Genomic DNA, 20,052 nt, shown 5'->3' with positions numbered 1-20,052 from the left:
ATATAATACATTTCAGAGAAATATGAATCAGAGTGTTTCTGCTCATGCCAGCTACTATACTCATTCACACAACCTTAGTCTCTTCTCTGTACTTCTCTCCTTCTGTTTGCTCTCATATCTGCGCATCCGTTCAGAAATCAACTCATTCTCACCGGGGCAGCTTCCCAGCGCACTCTGTGAATCGGACTTTTTTCCAGCAGAATGTTTTCCAGAGGCTGTGTCCCATATGGCCATGAGAGCATAATCTCCCCGTGGCCTCTTTCTCTCTGGCTTTAAGCCCTCCATCCATCCCATTAGTTTTACCACTGCACATCTGTCCGCAGCTGGAGGCCTGACAGAGCAATCCATCAGTGTTGTTATTTTTTTAAAACCAACATGCACTTGCAAGCTTGAAACACCTGAATATTTTTAAGGAATAGTTAACCTGACAATTTAAATTCTGTCTACAATTGACTCCTGAGCAAAGTAGTGTTATCTAACCATGAATCAGTCTATGAAAATAATGAAGTTACAGTGCACCTCTCCTGATGGCTGTTCCAGTACTTGTGAGGCCTAAATAATGAGCAAAGTTCATTCTAACAATACCATTATGAAAGAATGTAATAAACTAGAGAAGGGCTGCCAAAGACTTGTCTAGTGCTCGTAATTACTTTGTGCAGACACCAGACAATATGAAATACAGGGCTTCCATTCACACTGCAGGCAGCAAATTAGTGGTAAGAGCCGCACTGTCTAGTGCTTTAGCCGCTGCTGTCAGTTCACGGCGAAGATCATAGGTCATGCATGGGATTTGCTTCTGCATAATTTAAGGATAGCGTTTAACCCTGTGCACTAAAACGCAGGGGTTCAGGTCTAGAGCTCTTGAGTATATTCATGGAGATTAATCTAAACCCCCTTCAGCATGATTCTGATCAGTGTATATGAGCAGGGAAGATCTAATACAACATTCTGAATTCTGATTTGACCAATGCTCGTCAAGCATTAGAACTTTCATTTTTCAACGTCTTGTGCACGTTCGACAAGCTTAAGGAAATGTACAATTCCATTCTAAGCGTAACGTGCAGACTCTGCATCTCAATTCGATTCACACACCCCATTCCGAATCGTCCGCTACACATGGTGAACAATCCCGTTCCCCTCCCAGCCACTCCCATCATCCGCACGGGATCCAATCCGCGCTCTCTCGCTCTCTCCGCCGCTACAGTGCGCGCTCTGATGCGGCAGCTCCAGTCTCTCTCTCTCTCTATCTCTCTCACTCTCTCTGATAATAACACAGCACAGTCATGGCGACAATGACAGTCCATCCGCTCACCCTAGAGCGAGGTGAGTACTGCCAAACGCACGTCCTGCTGGAGCTAACTTTAAGCATCGTTTGTCCAATTTTTGCATTATTGGATTTGGCTCATCATGGGCTGTTGGTGTTTTGGTGATGCTGCCTTCTCGGTTCGACTCGTGTCCGTAAGGTATGATGATGATGATGATGATGACGGTGATGCACAGACCACGCTCTGTGCGTCAGGAGCCACTAGTGCGTGTGATAATAATGCGATCTGTATTCGGTTTATTTTAATAAAGCACTTTGGGCACTCGTTTCATACATAGCTTACACTTTGCTGATGCTCACAGCAGCGCGCAGTGTATTTTCTTTATTTTGTCCTTATTTTACTTTACAGAAAAGACTGTACAACTTCTCAGTGTGCGTAACTGAATTCGAGGCTGGCTGTTTTATAGACTTTAATAGCCTAGGCTATAATAAAACCGGATTCCAACGAATGAACGTTCGAATAGTCTACTGTACGCGCGATGCTTCCTACACACGTTATACAGCTTAAAGAAGAAATGTCTGAAGTCATGTGGACAAAAGCTTGCCTTTGTGATATTATCACCTTGCCGTGGCTTGATTTATCATCAGCGGTCAGTGACCTGTCATCAATGTGGGCCGTTGCACGCGCTTAAATCGCTAACAAATGAATTGCGTTTAATTTTACGGTTATACAGCAGGTCAAATAGTAGCCTATGGAAACTCGAAGCATTTAAAGCGTCCACAAGCAAAGCCATAGAGATAATTTTAGAGAAATGAGACACATCTAGCATACGCGCTGTGGATACGTGGAAACTGTACATTGCTTCAAAACTAGTAGCGACGTCCGATTGGTGAACGAATGTTGTTTTGAGTCGGATCTTCACAATGAATCTATTGAACCGACTCACAAACAGTGTCTGAACGAATCGATCCGGGCGGTTCTCCAAATATCACTCGTTGAAACATGAACCAATGAGTGAACTGATAGTAGGAACATACGGAGTGAACCGATGATATATGAAAAATCAGTCTGAACTTAATTAATAGCTAAAATGATAAAAATACAAATTTTTATGTATAGACTGTATGACAGTTTTATGAACACTTACAGAACAGAACGTTCTAATCCAACAAAAACAGGCGCAAGTTTAATGTACATCTAAACTTATTTTAAATAATAATAATTATTAATAATAATAATAATAATTAACTGAATAAAGCATGCCTACATACATTTTAAAAGCACATAATACACCACACCAGTTTGTCATACCATGATAGCATAAATGAAATACATAAATTGATGAAAATGGTTCTTTTAAATGAACTGTTCTAAAGAACCAGTTCATGAAAATATTTTCCCCTTAACTAAAATTATAATAAAAGACCCTTTTTGCACTAAGCTATGCAACCATGACATTGGCCACCCATTCGACCAATCAGAACACTAATAGGAGTGCTCTAGGTTTGTCCCTGTCACTCAGCATGGTTTGTTATGTTTGATTTGTATGTTGTCCAATGTAACAGATCATATACTCAGAGCCAGGAATACATCATGCATTGGATTATTGTATCGGATTAAATTGTGTTCTTATGGTTTGTATTTTCTCGTAGATTTCATATGGTCTCTTGTGAGACCAAAGTGGGGCCGAGTAAACTCATCTTGAAAATGACCATCTACAATTTACACTAGAGAAGTATACTGGAGACAATACAAAGGGGCCCCCAGAAGCAATCAAATTTAAGTGAAAACAGATTTATTTCGGTGACATATTTTGAGCATTGCCAGAAACCCCAAAGTAATTGTTATGCTTAATGATAGCAGATTTATGACAGCAGAAATCCAAAACACCACAGGCCTCATATTATTCAGGATCTCTTGCAATAAGCCATAGCATTGCTATGCTTGAGGTTATACAGGCATAATGAGGACCTGAATTGTAGCTATAATTTGATCAGAGAGAAAATAACCTTGTGTCCCTTCATTTTGGAAACGACCGGGTTAACTGAAGGCTGCAAGATTTTCCTGTTATTGTATTTAAATAACAGATGTTACCGCTGGCTGTGAGAGTATTCAGTGTGTATTCAGGACATGTGGAGGTGTCACTTATTTACAACATGAAAGGTTAATCTAGCAAACTGAAATCAATAAGATACTTTGTCAATGTGTACAGCATGGACTCATAGTCCTATAAGAAACTCGAACCGAGATCTTAGACAATTGATGGAATGCTTGGTTTGGAAAACAGAACTGTACTGGTCTTATCCTGAAGGAGAGATTGAAAACAGGGAATATAGGAATTTTGGAGCACTAAAAGCTGATTAGGGTGCTCCTCTGGCTTGTTTCATTCAAAGGATGGATGGGTCATATGGAGCTACGCAACCTTTCCTCGTGGGTCGGTCCAATTGTGGACCAAACGTCGAAACCAAATTTATATACAAAGTAAAAGCTAAGGAAAGGGAGAAAAAAAAGATCGGCAATGTTTTTTTTTAAAATACTGCTGTATCCAAATATGCCAAATTTCTGACTAAAAAGATTTGTGAATTTAGTACTTTTTTTTTTTTCATGTCATTACATTGTTTAGAGCATAAGAAAAAAGTATACTGTCTGGCAAAATAACATTTTTGAAAAATGATATTTTATTCATATGTTATGCCAGGTCTTCTGTAGAGGACACCAGGACTCAGAAAAACAAAACACTAATTGAGCTACAGGAACACTTTTACAATTATACAATTTTACTTTATGCTATATATGTCTACAATTTCCATAAACTGGTTTTCCCATTTAACACAATGTTATCTGTACCTAATTTGTATATGAATGTGCTGTTGGGACATCAGCATGTTGAAAAAAGAACTGTAATAATGGGAGTAATAATTGGCCAGATTTTCATAAAAACATCTAATATTTCATTTAGCTATTCATTTGTTGTGTCTCCTAAAATGCAGAATAAACATGCTTTTAGTCATGGTGTCCTCTACAGTGGACATATATGGAAGTCATATTTTGGTTTGAAACCCCATAACATTTTCCTGAGATGATGATTCATGACAAACTATTTGAAAAATTAATCAGATTTAAATTATGATTACAAAATATCATCATATTTCATGTACAATTTTGATCACTTAATTAATGTCCATTTTTAAAGACCAAGCAGACGGAGTGGTTATGGAGAAACTTCCAAACATCTCTGATTCCAAAATATCTCTGAAAAGCCCTGAATGTGCTCTGTACAGAACACCCAGATTTAAAACTGTGACATGTGAGGTTTCAGAGAAATTCACTACAATATAATGTCCACTACAGAGACAAAAACCCCATTGCTGCGTCTTAGGAGGATATAGTATGCAAAAAACAGTACAACAAAAGAGTAGTATTTCCGAATTCAGAGTATTAAAAAAAAAACAGTAGGCAAAAAGCATTCAAATGAGATATTGGAGTGTGCATTTGATTGAAACTTTACCCCACAAAGCCATAAGAGACGAAGCCACACCACTGACACAGTTAGTCACATGATAAAGCCAATATGGCCGATGTAGTACATCTGGATTGCATTCACATTCATACTCTATAGGACATACTTTTTAATGGTTGCAAAGCAGGTTCTTTACCAAATGTTACAGCTCCTCAGACAGTAAGCAATTTTTAAAACAGCTTACCTCTTTCTTTCATAGTTTTTCCAACCTTGCCATATTCAGGAATCCTATTTATTATGGTACTCTATAGAAGTCATCAAAATTTCTAAACGTTTCGGTATTCCGTACAAATATTGGGATGCACTTGGGATGCTGATTTGGGGGAATCATTCCTGTTTAAATGCAGACGTCACAACTAAAGTCTTCCTGAACAAAACCATCATGTTATGCTAATACTGGTGGTTTAATTCCTTATAAGTCAAGTTAATCAAATCAGTAAAAAACACAAATATAAATGCAATCAAATGTGCCTCCAATTCCTAGTTTACTGAAAATGTCAATGCAATTATGTGGGATGCAAACAAGGTTCTCTATGAATAGCACTGTATGACATATTCATCTCCAACTATTGTTTAATAGCTTTTCCTCTGCAATGTAAAAACATTCTTTTTGAACTAGATAATAGAGTTGGTGATCTTTTTTATTAGACTGACAGACGTCCTGGGCTGTTTTTAGGTCACGTGCCATCCTTGCTTCATTCTACTAATGCATAAGCCTTGCACAAAATGGATTTATTTGTGTTCAACTGCTTGGAATTCTCATGTCATATTGATTTTGGTCTGAATACCTCTTTTTCTATAGAGAAAGACAAAAATTTGTCTGAGTACTTTGCTGAATTAAACATTAAGTGTTCTTCTTTGACATACTTGAATTTGAACACATTTCTCTTGGAATATATTCAGAGGAAATTGACCCGAAACAATATCGAGACTCAACGCTATTCACTTGTTCAAAAGCTTTGGAGGCTATTGCCAACCGTTGAATTATACTGCATAAAAAAGCAGTGATATAATCTTTCCTCTAGGCAAAAGTGTTTCTGAACACTTTCTGTCCCCTTTAGTCTGTCCATTCGAAGATAAAAGCCCAGACCAGCCTGAGAATGAGATCAAGGGATCATATCTAAGGCTATTTTTATCCGAACAAGACCATATGTGTCACCAGTGATTGTGTGTATGAAAAAGAGAGGGTCTAGAAAGACAGACAGTGGTATCAGTCAGACATCAGGGGACAAACGCTCTGTGAGGTCATTTGTGCAGGACTTGCACAGCTCGACGTCTGAGCTATTATACTGCGAGGTGATTTATGTGCCCTTTGCAGTCGGGAATGTCACAGTTGGGCCAATTACTGATAATTCACAGGGTTTGATGAAGTGAGGTTCTGGGATATGAGCCGGACACCAGAGAAGGGCACTGCTTTAGCTCCTGCTGTTTTGGCAGGCCTGCTGTCCGGAGACCAGCGTTTTCCTCAGGCTTCCCTGGCCCGTAAAGGATGGCCGTCTGAATCTGGAAAACGGCAGATGGTTAGCAGTCTCTCAGGCGATCCATTCCGGCGTGTAAAATGGCGAGGACAATGTGATCCTTAGGAAAATAGTTCCTGTCAGAAATGTGTGAAACATTGTGTAGAAGTGTCTTGGCTGACCATCTAGTCAGTCCTGAAAGCTTTTTATCCACTCTAGCTATAACTGAGTATATAATGGGAACCAAAAATTGTAATATAATGAACGATGTAATGATAAAATCTCCATATTCATCTGGAAGAAGGAGGCGGGAACCGGCGGACAATAAAACAAAGACTTTAATTCAAAATAAACACAAAGCAGAACACAACTAAGACCCAGGCCTGGTCCTCTCTCGTCCTTCACTATCGTCGCTCCAGTTTTATATCCTTCCATCTCCTGAGACCAGCGGTGGGGCGCAGGTGTCGCTGATTTCCCAATCATTCCGCCGGCCTCACTCCTTGTTCCCACTTCTCTCGGCCCCGCCCCACTCACCACAAACGACAACGGGATAATTCGAAAAAAATACAACAATTAGCTTATAGACAACATGAAATCAAAACAGACCCTGTTTACTCTTACTCAATACATGTTCATGGTCTTTGTGCCCAGCGTCAAAATGTAATTGTCTCTGTCCATTTTTGACCATTAAGACCAGTTATACTACGGGGCTGTGGAATGCTTGAATCTGATTGGCTGACGAACGCCCTAAGGTGTTCAATTATTTTCAGGGAAATGCACAACTAAAGTAGATCCAGGCAAGTCTTGACCGCTTTACATTTCCGTATCACTGCACCAGATGATTACAGTAATTCCGAAGGCCCTTAAAGCCTGCTGATTAATAGGACAAAGTCCCTGCTCTACTTGTTCTTTTTTCATTTGTGATATTCCATTACACCTGGACGTAAGTCACAATACATAGCTATGTCGCTACTTCGGTTTCATCATGACTTGTGTATGAAACACCAATGTTTCAATCAATTCCTAATAAAGAAAAGTCCAGATCCACATTAATTTGGCCTATTTCCTAGTGAAACAGGATATTACAGAAGTAAACTAGGTTGCAAATGGTATTTCATGCTGATTTCAAACCAATCTTTTTATTTTGTATATACAGTGTATACACCTGTTATTCTATTAACTTCAGACAGTGTGGTTTGGTACAGCTTGGTTTCAATGCGTTCCATTTAATGTCGAAAAATGACATGTAAAGAAGAAAAATTTGGCTCCTGTTAGCTTTGCAGGTGTTCACTTGTCAACAAGAATGTCTCCTGGCATACTGCACCCATAAACGATGCCATGCAATGCTAACATTTGCAGGTGTATGGAGATTAGAGAAGTTTATTTAGCTTGTTTAATGCAGCTGTCTATGCAAATGAGCTAAACAGGATTTATATTGGTATCATCAACTATGTGCCACCATGTTTTTATGATGTCATACGCCTGTATATCAGTGGATCAGAGTTGCAGATTGAGGTTGGAAACTGCTGGAGGAAGACGCTGGAATTTCCAACTCTCAGAGTTGAATTGAACTATTACTGTGATGTTTACCATGAGACTCCTCAACTCTGTGCGGTTAGGTTACATTTGCAAAATTATATTGCACTATAGACAGGGCAGATTATATGACAGCAGGGAAGTACTCATTCATATGCGCACAGTGTCCAGACACACCCTCAACTGTGCCTTTAACACAGAAAAATCATTTGCTGTGGACTCAGTCCTCTATATTGAATTGCGGGCTCACGATGTGTATGCTTGCCACAATCTTGCCACAGAGATTGATGTCCTTGTTATTAAATCCTGTCTAGAAAAGGAAACCTCCACAGTGCTGAGAGATATGAGTTTTTGTTTCACTCTGCAGAGATCTGGTCAGTCCTTTAGACAAACAGCATCTTGATTTGCAGTGTTGAGGTTCCTTGTCCGTTGTAGGTTTAGGATTGTTTTTCAGGTTACTTTTTTATTTTGTACTAAGCATTTCCTCTACATTTGAAATGACCATAGCACTGTTCTTTTTATTTAAAAAGCTGATTTTTGTTTAAAAACTAGCTTTCTATATTTTAATTTAAAGGGATTTGTCAGATTTTTGCAGTTTATACACCAAGATTCATTTATATTCACTTGTTCCACTGTATCAATGGTTCATATAACTACAAAGTAATTAATAATGATGCAAATAAATTCTAGAAGACTGCACTGTGAATACTGAATATAAATTAAAATACAAACCCTGGTCTGTTGACAGCCACATTAAAATTCATATCCTCATAATGAATTATAGTGGGGAGTGTAAAAGGGTCCCGAAAGGATAAAGTTTTATTTCTCTTTTAAAGCTCTTGAGACTTAACAGAGTTCTCAGTTGTGTTTCATAGTTTTTCCACAGTTTAAAGTCGACATGAAATGAGATTATTGTGAATGATTTACTGTATCCATGTACTGTATGTTTCATTTTTTCAACATTTTAACATCGTATATATTTTTTTTTATATATTTTGACCTATTATTTTGAATCAGAATTGGATTCACCTCGATTTATGTCTAAAACCCACATCTCAAAATCAAATCAACAGTCCCCGTCCTTCATTTCTTTCTTTTTCTATAAACTGTCATACTTGAATGTGTACAGTACAATGGAAATACAAAAGAAAAGAACAGTGATACTTCCATTTCATCGCAACATAAAAAAAAAGAAACAAATGATACAATCTGTGTTGTGTACATCCCTGCTAAAAAAAAAAAAAAAAAATAAATCTAATCAACTTAAACCAGCTGTCTTTCTGGTCTCAACTGGTTTAGTTAGTTTTAGCTGGTTTAAAATGGTCTCACAACCTGGATGTTTTACTAGTTTAGCTGGCTGAAAAGTGTCCAAAACCATGTAAATCCAGCCAACAGACCAACCTGACAAGCTGGGAGACCAGATAAGACTAGCAAACAAGATTGTATGTTTTCTCCAGCAGGCCTAAAAGTACATTTTCTTGGGAATAATGATGAAATCTCGGACGTTTGAATGCAGACTTTGCTATACTGGCAAATCTGAGATGGAGGAATTGTTGAGAAGGAGTCACCATTCATTGTCCACAGAAGAAGCAAGTCAAGTTTGTGACACAACAAGTCAAACATAAATCATTATATTAACCCTTTAAACAGAAAAAAACTATGTGTTCGCATGTGAGCAAATCGTTTTTGAGAAGTTTGAGATGTCTCACAAATTATTCAATACACTGTTGACACCATTGCTGGATTTGTATTCTAAACTCACGATAATAGAAGAACCAAGTTCACTTGTAAAGAGAGTTTAAGAATGAATCCCTTGAAAACTGGATAAATATCAAAATTATACCTTCTCAAAATTGTATACTACTCGGTTTAAAGCATTTGTTGCTGCATTTGCTTTTGTGGAACTTACATTCTCCCAGAACAGACGTTTTTAGAGGAAGTGTAGAAATTAAACAGAAGTCGTTCACCTTATTAGAAGTCAGTATGCCATTAGAATGATTCTGAAACTGATATAACATACAGTTGCATTAGCGGGCCAAAACTGTAGACATTAGAGACATTTCTTCAGTACATAATCTAAATTCGATAGTTGATTTAAGTGGTGTTTTCTTTATGTAGTTTTTGTGGAGAAAATGTGATCATGGTTGCCCCTGCACCATTAACAGCAATGCTGAAGGCTACAGTGGTTTGAATGGAGAGCCGGGTCACATACACATAGTGTAGTTTGGTGCTCTGGAAGGCTGAATGCTTCTTCAGTGATATCTTCGCCCCCAATGCTTACTCACAGAGCCATATGGGTTTTACATTTAAAGGTGCTAAACTACGCAATCAATCTGGCTTGTTGGAAGACACACACATACACAATAGTGTACTCTTCCACTCCATTGCCAACGAGTTAGCAGCCCCCTCCGCTGCATTTACCAGTCTCCATGGTAATGTAGTTTAATGTACCAATCACAAACCAGGAGTATGTACACCAGGCCCTTTAAATGCCCTGTTTGTGAGCCAGTGCTAGTAGATGTGACGTAAATCCCAGGATAGTTCAACACAGGGCCTTGACCTGCTACCATACAAATCTGAATCCCACAAATTTAGCTCTTGGAATAATAATGTGTGCAACGATGTTTCCTTTCCCTGCTGTGATGATGTCACTCAGATGTGTGAGAAAAGACTTTACTGGGATGAGGCCTGTACTGATAAACCAAGCTTAGTTTGGCTGCTCACTGAAAGCCGGCAGAAAACTCCAGGCGCCATGGAGAATTAATCCTATCTGTAATAGCGGTGCATGATGCAGGAGCTTGACATGCTTTTAGAGGCTTTTTTCATCTTATTACTTTGTTAATGGATGAATTTATCTTCAAAATGTTGTTTCATGTTCCCTCGAAGATACAGTCATTAACAATCTCCTCAAATGCTTTAACCAGTCCATTTATTTTGTATAAATAACTTTGCCCACTAAATGACATTATGGTGAGTGATCTTTAGACGGTTAATAAGTCATTAGACATCATTTCCTTCCCCGAGTTTATAGAGTTTCGGCTCAATATTGTTAAAGGTGCTGTAAGTGATTTGCTAGCTAATTAGATAACCCCTTCAACCACACACCCTCTCTCTGTAAAAGGTGTTTTCTGAATAGCTAAAAAGGGGCGGGCAGCTTCCCTGTACCCTTTTTTAGGTTTACAGAACTAATGATATCAGAAAACAGGGACATTCTATGCAAGTGGCTTATAGTGTCTCCTTAAATATGCATTTGCAAGAAACCTTTACGATGGGATATGACCACTATTTTGCCCAATTTGATTGTGTCCCCACCACTTTATGAAATCCCTGCTAATGACAGGGATATATTTAATACATCGCACAGAGAAAACATCTCTGATGGTCTAATTTAGTGATGAATTCTGATCTAATCTAAGTGAATCTTTTTAATGTTTTGCTGAGTGATTTTTTGCAGTTGTCGTCAGTGGCACAAAGTGACAGCGATAAATTGTCTCCCACCCACAGTTCTGACATGCTCCGATTTATCATCCTTCCACAACTCTGTACCCCAACAAATTTGTTCCCCAACAAATGTTGTTGATGTACATCCACCGATGTATATCAAGCGTAGCTCACATTTGTCAAGTTCGAATCAGCTGAACCTCATCTGATCCACGTCTACTTATAGGGATATGACACCGGTCACAGCATCCATAAGGTCCTTCAGTATTATCAGCAGCTTTCAACTTTTCACGGTTCGGTTTGTTTCACGATTTTAGCATCACGGTTTTCAGTACAGTTCGGTATTTGCTATGTTTATGGAAAAACTATACTTTCTAATAAAAAAAGAATAATATTCTATCCAACTACAAGCAACAGCACAAATAAATACAATAGAGTAAAGATAGAAACAATAAACAGTGATTTTCATTTTTATTTTTTATTTTTTTTTAGGGAGGTTTAGCATAAGTTTTTAGGTACACAAACTGAATAAAGCAATCAAATGCTGAAAGTTTTTTGGAAAGATGTTTCATCAGCTGAAAAACTACTGCCATGTTTGTAAACAACAGTAAAATCCACTGAACACACAGTAGTTCTATCCATCACAGCCTTGTTTTCATTCCTATCAAAAATTACGTACAGCAGTACCCTGACTAAGGTCTATTGTAATACAAGGATTAACTAGATTCCAGCTAAAGAATATTCAGATATTAAAATCCAGTAATTAGAGCAATTAATGGGTTTTTCACTTATAATACATTATTGTGTTTATAAACTAATGAGTGGAACTACTGATGACTGGAAAATAATTCAAGGTCTCAAGACATGTTTTGAAAAGTTGGACAAGATGCTGGAAAAACAGCTGACTTTAGCTGGAAAAATGACTCTGTTATTGTCTTCTTGCATTATTGACAAACTATTTTCCTGTTTAACAATGTAGAGCTGCTGTGGCACAACCAGTATTGTATAGAGCTATACACATAAAGGTGACTTGAATTGACGCAGTGGTCAAAAATGCAAGTCTTGTGCATGTTTACGTAGAAAAACAAAAACATTGTTTCTTCTTAATAGTTAGCAATGATTCTGGACATTTATAATGTTACTATTTCATTTTTAACTTAGCATAGAGAGCTGATTTGTAGATCAATACATCATATATACTAAGTATTTATCCACACAGCAACAGATCAAGTTAAATGATATTAATTAATATTCATTAGCAATATCTTCTATGAAATTATAATCAGCACAATCTATGCACAACCTATCCCCCCAACTGTCCCTACCACATTTTAATACAAAGTAGCATCCATGGTAAAATAATGATAAACAGGAAGGATGGTCTTAGGCAGTGTGTATGACACAACACATTTGTGCCTTCTCAGAGTTGATCCTTAAAGCAGCTTAAATACAAAGCCTTTCTAAAATAATGAGCAACAGAGACCACAGAGACAGGAATATCTGAATCAAGACACACAAGAGAATTATGAGTCGCAGGAAGTGAGAAGGAACAGAAGATCATCCATGGTCATCCTCTGAGTTCCTGGTAATGAGACATAAATGTGAAAAGGTGTGTTCACACAGTTTCCTGTGCTGGCTGAAAGGACACCAGTATGTTCAGGACGGCTCATTACCTCATACACGACTCCCAACCATCCTCGATAATGACGGAGCTTCAGCACAGGGTTAATGAAGTAATGGTTGTCACATGCTATGGTGCTGCCTGTACATCACTGCAAAGGTCACCTTCACTAATCTGTTGTCATGTACTCTGTTGTTGGGAAAACAGAACGGACAGACTATCGTTTTGCACATTTTGCAATCCAGGCTTTTCATTGTTTCTTTTCATTGAAACACATCATTCTGCAAAATTATATTACTGCTTCTTGCACATTTCACAAAACTTTGAAAGTGGAATGTCCTGTGGAGCTTATAGTATGTTCAGGTTTATCTGAATGTGAATCTGGCAACCTTTTATTAGATTGGTTGTCATTTACTACGATAGTTTTGTCAAGTGAGTGGCACTAAAAAGTTAATGCTTTATAACATCTGAAAATAACGTATACCACCTATACTAAGCTAATTAATATTGTTAATAAAAGTAAATGTGAGCAAAAACCCATTTGCTGAATCATCCAAGTAATTTTAGCTTGCTTCTACGAGTCTTTAAGCTTTTTTATCATGACTTGTTTTTCTCATGTCTCATACTTGGTGCTCCACAATGGTCAGTGCTGTACCAGGTGAGCTTCCCAGCAAGTTTACCGTGTCTGAAAAGCCATATGTAAGAAGCTGTTTATGTGATTCAACCTTAAAAATGTATTAGTGGTAACACTTTAGTATAGGAACCAATTCTTACTATTAACATGATGTTTATTAGCATGCATATTATTAACTTACTGGCTGTTTATTAGTACTTATAAAGCACACATTCTGCATGTCCATGTTCTACATCCCTAATCCTTTCCATTACCTCAACCTAATTATCTTACAAACTATTAATAAGCAGGAAATTAGCTAAATTCTTAGTTAATGATTTGTTAATAGTGAGAATTGGACCTTAAAATAAAGTGTGACTGTATTAGTTTACAAATCATACACCATGATCAATTTGTTTTGAGGTCATAGCATAGTAAAAAAATAAATCTGTTAATTGATAATCTGCCACTGCAATCATAATTTGTGTGAAATATAACAAAAGTTGTTGGCATTTTACTGACTCTAGTGTTCATTTCAGCTGCACATTGTTCCAGCCTATGTTGGTTTTTTTGAGCTTCAGATCCGTGGCAAGAACAGATGTCTCAAAGTTGTTGTATTGTAGTGAAATAGTGTGGACCTTAATTCTGAGCTTATGCTCCAATTACATTGTCAATATTATGAAGTGCACTATTGAGCCTATGGCTCTGTCCCAAAACCTATAGAGCAGCTTCTTAACCCCTTACTAGTAACCCCCCTTTTTTGGCATGGAGACCGAAATTACATACCCAAAATAAAAAGGTTTCTGCTCATGATTCTTTCTGACTAGATACATAATCAACCTTTGTTCACAAATCTGACACTTTAAAGTTTACTGTTCAGGAATCAGAATCACTCAGACTGTTATGATAATAGAGATATATAAGCTCAAACATAAAAACAAAAATAAAAATATTAAAAACATATGTTTTAAATGTATTTAAAAAAATGTTGATGTAGGAAATGAGTTTGAAAACACAGTGTAGCTAAGGCCACAAGTCTTCCAAGACTTCATAAAATTTTTTATAATCGAATCTGTAAAACTGTGAATTTTATGAAATATTTTCTAAGGCCATGTCATGTGTGTTTTTAGAGAAGGCTAATCAGATTGATTTATGGCCCTTGTCATCTCTGTAAGATCTCACATGTAAACTCTCCTGTGCTCTTTGTGTATGTTTCACTGTTGAAAACTGCCCGAATCATGATTGTATTGTTCTCACCAAACGGTTCTTTCACACCTCCGCCAAGTATGACACATTATCCGCATTATTCTTTTATCATTATTCTTTTGTTTTTATTCCACCTTTATTAGCCTTGATTGTGGTTTTTCAGGCTTTACAAAGCAACAAAGCAGCGATCTCACTTCAGTCTCTCTTTGCATTTAGCCCTTATTTATCAAAAGTCTTACTATAAAAATACAACAAAACATTTTCTTACGACCTTACGTGAATTATTGAGACAAAAATGCATTATGAAGAAGAAAAGCACCTGCTATTAGTAGCATTGGTGCTAACGTTAGCATCAAGCTACATCTGACAATTTATGAAATTATTAGTACACTTTTACTCAAAACTCACTTTAAACCCCGATCGAGTGTTTATAATAACTTCCTTTAGCGATCAGGGGTGGAATTTGGTCGTTTACTGTTGTAAAAATATGTTATTTGTAGCCTTTTTCATCGCTGCACAAGTTAGCATTTCCGATGTACATTTTCGATTTTTTTTATAAAAACGCCCCAGATCTCAAGAAATTCTCATACCAAGCTTTACCATCGTAATCGCGGGTTTATTATTCGGATATTTCGTGTGTACAGAGGTGTTTCAGTGTTGTTTTGGCCATATAACTACCAGGAAGTGTGCAGGAAGCATGTGACACGATGGGGCGGTGTATGTCCAGATATGAAACTCTAAGATTGACGTTTGAAAGACCCAATCAGAGTCTGAGTCACACACCGCACGAGCTGTGACTACTGCACTCACACACAGATCGCTGGGAGAGGCTGTTTATCATCTGATCGCGTAAATCCGTGGAAAATGAATAGAAATGACGATTCTGTCTGAAGAAATATGAAGTAAACATCAGTAAATATATCCATATATCTCCGCAGATATGCATCTTTGGTCTGTAAATCCTTATTGACGCTGTTCAGTGAGTCTATGTGAACACAAATAAACCGCTCTTGACGTGACTGAATATGAGGGAGTTGTGAATTTCTATTCAAAATGTGGCATAATACGGATTTATTATTTTGCACTCCTGACATAAATCACTAAATATCTGTCACTGCAACAATGTTTTATCAAAATATTGGTCAAATATCGAAGCTTGAGTCTTTAAACTTTCCATTGATGCACAGTTTGTCCAGATGTATGGAAGCATATGGGTAGCATTATTCAATTTGGGATGTAATATGCAAAATGACAATGCAATATGTAAAATGGCAATGCATTTCTGTATTTACATTTACATTTTCCAATACATTTGTGCAACGTTTGGTGCAAAATGAAAATGAAAATGAAATTACATAATTTTCATTTGCCATTTACTACACCAGTTTTAATATGTAAAATGAATATTAATTTTAACGCTTTATAAGTTGCGAAATTAAAATGAAAATGTATTACAGAAATGATTAGATATGTCTAACATGTTAAAGCAAAAACTGTGGCAAAATGATCATTTAAATGCTATTTTTCTTAATTGCATTAACACTCACAGTCAAGACACTTAACGATTGCATTTTCATTCGGTGTCCCGCAATGAATGTAGCAAAATTCAAAGTGCACATTGAAAATGCATTCCGAGCCGATCGCGTGTCCCCGCCCTCGCGCCACGTCAATCACTGCGTGAACAAGGCGGGGCTTACAGAAGGTCAGAGACTTGGACAAGACAGTTGGTTCGTGTATGTTTTGATCATTTCAGTTTATGGCTTCAATATTTCATTCGCACTTGTGGGCGGAGCTGAAACGCTGCTTTCATCTGATTGGTCGAATAGGATCGGTTTTCATCTGACAGCCTTCAGCTCGGTCTTGTCATTCTTTCAGGCAAAATAAGAGTCAGTGCGAGTGAAGCACTGAAATGTCTGAAACTACGCTCACTGTTAATTAGCATAATATTTGAATCAGATGTAGCTGGGCACATAATTCGTGCTGCTGAGACCTGCAAATTATTTCTAGGTTGTAGTATTGTATGAATATTGTCCCACTGATAAATACAGTGCAAATAGTTCTGTCCCTTTGGATAACAGTGAAGTGGAAATAAATATAGTTAAATTTATGAAATAAAATTAAATAGGATTTTTTGGGAAGGTAAGTCTGGCCAGTTATACAAGCAACACGGGTCGGACAAGTCTGAAGATCTGAGCTGAATTGGGTGAAACATTTAAGTTCTAGCCTGTATCAATTACTCTCATAATAAATAATAATAATAATGTTAACTGTATTTTTCGGTATAAGTTGCATCAGTCCAAAAATACGTCATGACGAGGAAAAAAACATATATAAGTCGCACTGGACTATAAGTCACATTTATTCAAGACCAAGAGAAAACATTACCGTCTACAGCCGCGAGAGGGCGCTCTGGGGTAGGCTACAGGAGCACTGAGCAGCATAGAGCTAATTTTACTATTTTTATTTAGAAATGTAACTATTCATTTTTACAATTATTTATTAATGTCACACACACACACACACACACACACACACACACACACACACACACACACACATACCTAGTGCCTTATGACTTAAAAGATGAGAGTGGTAAATGTTACAGACATGGAACTGTTCAGTCTATTATTGATTTTAATTTCCACTTCACTGTTATCCACAGGGACAGAACTATTTGCACTGTATTTATCAGTGGGACAATATTCATACAATACTACAACCTAGAAATAATTTGCAGGTCTCAGCAGCACGAATTATGTGCCCAGCTACATCTGATTCAAATATTATGCTAATTAACAGTGAGCGTAGTTTCAGACATTTCAGTGCTTCACTCGCACTGACTCTTATTTTGCCTGAAAGAATGACAAGACCGAGCTGAAGGCTGTCAGATGAAAACCGATCCTATTCGACCAATCAGATGAAAGCAGCGTTTCAGCTCCGCCCACAAGTGCGAATGAAATATTGAAGCCATAAACCGAAATGATCAAAACATACACGAACCAACTGTCTTGTCCAAGTCTCTGACCTTCTGTAAGCCCCGCCTTGTTCACGCAGTGATTGACGTGGCGCGAGGGCGGGGACACGCGATCGGCTCGGAATGCATTTTCAATGTGCACTTTGAATTTTGCTACATTCATTGCGGGACACCGAATGAAAATGCAATCGTTAAGTGTCTTGACTGTGAGTGTTAATGCAATTAAGAAGAATAGCATTTAAATGATCATTTTGCCACAGTTTTTGCTTTAACATGTTAGACATATCTAATCATTTCTGTAATACATTTTCATTTTAATTTCGCAACTTATAAAGCGTTAAAATTAATATTCATTTTACATATTAAAACTGGTGTAGTAAATGGCAAATGAAAATTATGTAATTTCATTTTCATTTTCATTTTGCACCAAACGTTGCACAAATGTATTGGAAAATGTAAATGTAAATACAGAAATGCATTGCCATTTTACATATTGCATTGTCATTTTGCATATTACATCCCAAATTGAATAATGCTACCCATATGCTTCCATACAGATGAAGTAAGACAGTGATGTTTAATGTGCTGTGAAAGTGAAACAATAATAAACTGGGGCCGTCAGCGATGTTTGCACGCAAAGGGGTTAAAGCATCATGAGCACTCCCCTGACAGGAAGTCTGTTACAAAAAGCCTTTCATAATTGTCCATTCTGTAATGCACTTAAAGGGATAGTTCACCCAAAAATGAAAATTACTGCATGCTTTAATAGTTATATTAAATAATGTTCAGGCTAACCCATGCTTTATAATGAGAGTGGATGGTAGCCCAAAATGAGGAGTCCAAAAAATTGCACCCATTCATTTTAAAAGTCCACATGCCTCTGGGGTTTAATAAAGGCCCTCTGAAGTAAACTGATGTATTTGTGTAAGAAAATATATCCTTATTTACAACTTTATAATCCTTAATCTCTAAACTTTCACGTTCATGAGACTGTGGCATCCAGCGAAGACATAGGACGTAGCATAAGCTCTTGCGAGAAACAAGTTTTGTTTACAGTAAAGGAAAACCAGTGTCCTCTCGGCTTATACCGAAATCCTCTGACATTTTTCTTTACAAATCCTCGTTTGGTACTACTAATTTGTGACCGGAGTCTTGTTTTGCTCTCTCCTCTGCGCTTCCATGTTCGTCACTTCCGCATTCGTCACCGCGTTTGCCTACGTCCTACATCATCCACTGGACACCACGTTATCATGAACGTGCATATGACAGTTAGCGAAAGCTAAAGATTAAGGTTTATAAAGTTGTAAATATGCATATATTTTTTTCTTACAAAATTGACTATTGCAACTGCATTCTTTATGGCTCATTCTAAATCCTATATAATCTCCAGCACATCCAGAACTCTGCTACGTGTCTGCTGTCGTGACTCGTGACCACATCACCACTGTTGTTTAAAAGCTGGATCCTTTTCTCACAACGGATCTCTTTTAAAGACCTTCTCCTTATGCATTAAGCCCTCCATACTGACACTCCTAAAAACTCAAGCTCCTTCAAAACTAAAAATCAAACCTCACCTTTTGAGATTGCTTTTAATGTGTGTTGGTTTTATTGTATAGCATTTGTCATTTTCTTATTTGGTAAAGCAGCACTGAGTACCTTAAAAGGCTCTATAAATACAATGTATTATTAGAAATGAAATAAAAGGTTATATGTTTTGTTTTTCTCATTATTTCCTAATTGTTCTATTCCCATAGTTATGCTTAGCTGGACCAAAACTGTTAAAAGAAACATTTACCTATAATTCGTTGTTTACTCATCCTTATCTCAATTCAAAACAGTATGCTATTTCTGTTACTTTCTCCATAGAACATAAAAGATTGGCCAGTTGCACAAACACAACCATTATGCTAAGACTGTCTTAAGAACTGGTTTGTCCAGCCAGTGACTAGGAATAATCAGTACTTTTCAATCTCAGTACTTTTCATCTAACAATTCTATTTTATTTTAATTTAAAATAATAAAAAAATATTTTTTAATAGTTTCAGTTTTAAAAAAAATGGTATAAGCATGTAAAAGGCCTCAATTTATGCCCTTGTCTGTGTTCATTTATCACCAAAAAGCATCAGTTATCAGTTTTTACTGACGTCCGGTGGCACCAGAGTGATTAATGTCATGCTGACCTTCTTCTGACAGCTCTGTGCTACAGCCAAGTGGGACATGTCAGAACATTGCTCGGTTTTGGATCTAGCTGTCAGGTTTTGATACAATCTAAACTGCTTTAATAACAGAAGAGACTTCATTTGGATCCAATGTTTTATCAGAAAAGCAGTACAATGTGACATATTAATGAAAAGTGTACCAAAACCACCCATTTGTGGTTTGAAGATTAGAGCAAAAGGTTGTAAGTCTCCTGACTGGC

The 20,052-nt window shown here is 37.2% G+C and overlaps 1 protein-coding gene across 2 annotated transcripts in view; it reads left to right on the top strand.

The window, feature by feature from the left end:
• The first annotated feature begins 1,186 nt into the window (after positions 1-1,186).
• The window catches only part of lin7a (lin-7 homolog A (C. elegans)), a 46,834-nt gene continuing 27,968 nt past the window's right edge, over positions 1,187-20,052 (top strand). The window contains exon 1 of one of the 2 annotated variants that reach the window (XM_026209829.1): positions 1,187-1,323. In XM_026209829.1, coding sequence (XP_026065614.1) covers positions 1,284-1,323 — 40 coding nt within the window. In that variant the 5' untranslated portion in view covers positions 1,187-1,283. The remainder of the gene's footprint in view (positions 1,324-20,052) is intronic. The other variant, XM_026209830.1, reaches the window with a different exon arrangement.

The sequence above is a fragment of the Carassius auratus genome, chromosome 29 (genome assembly GCF_003368295.1).
Source record: "Carassius auratus strain Wakin chromosome 29, ASM336829v1, whole genome shotgun sequence".
Lineage (NCBI taxonomy): Eukaryota > Metazoa > Chordata > Actinopteri > Cypriniformes > Cyprinidae > Carassius > Carassius auratus.
The sequence above is the reverse complement of the archived record's forward strand: the minus strand, read 5'-3'. Positions and strand labels throughout refer to the sequence as shown.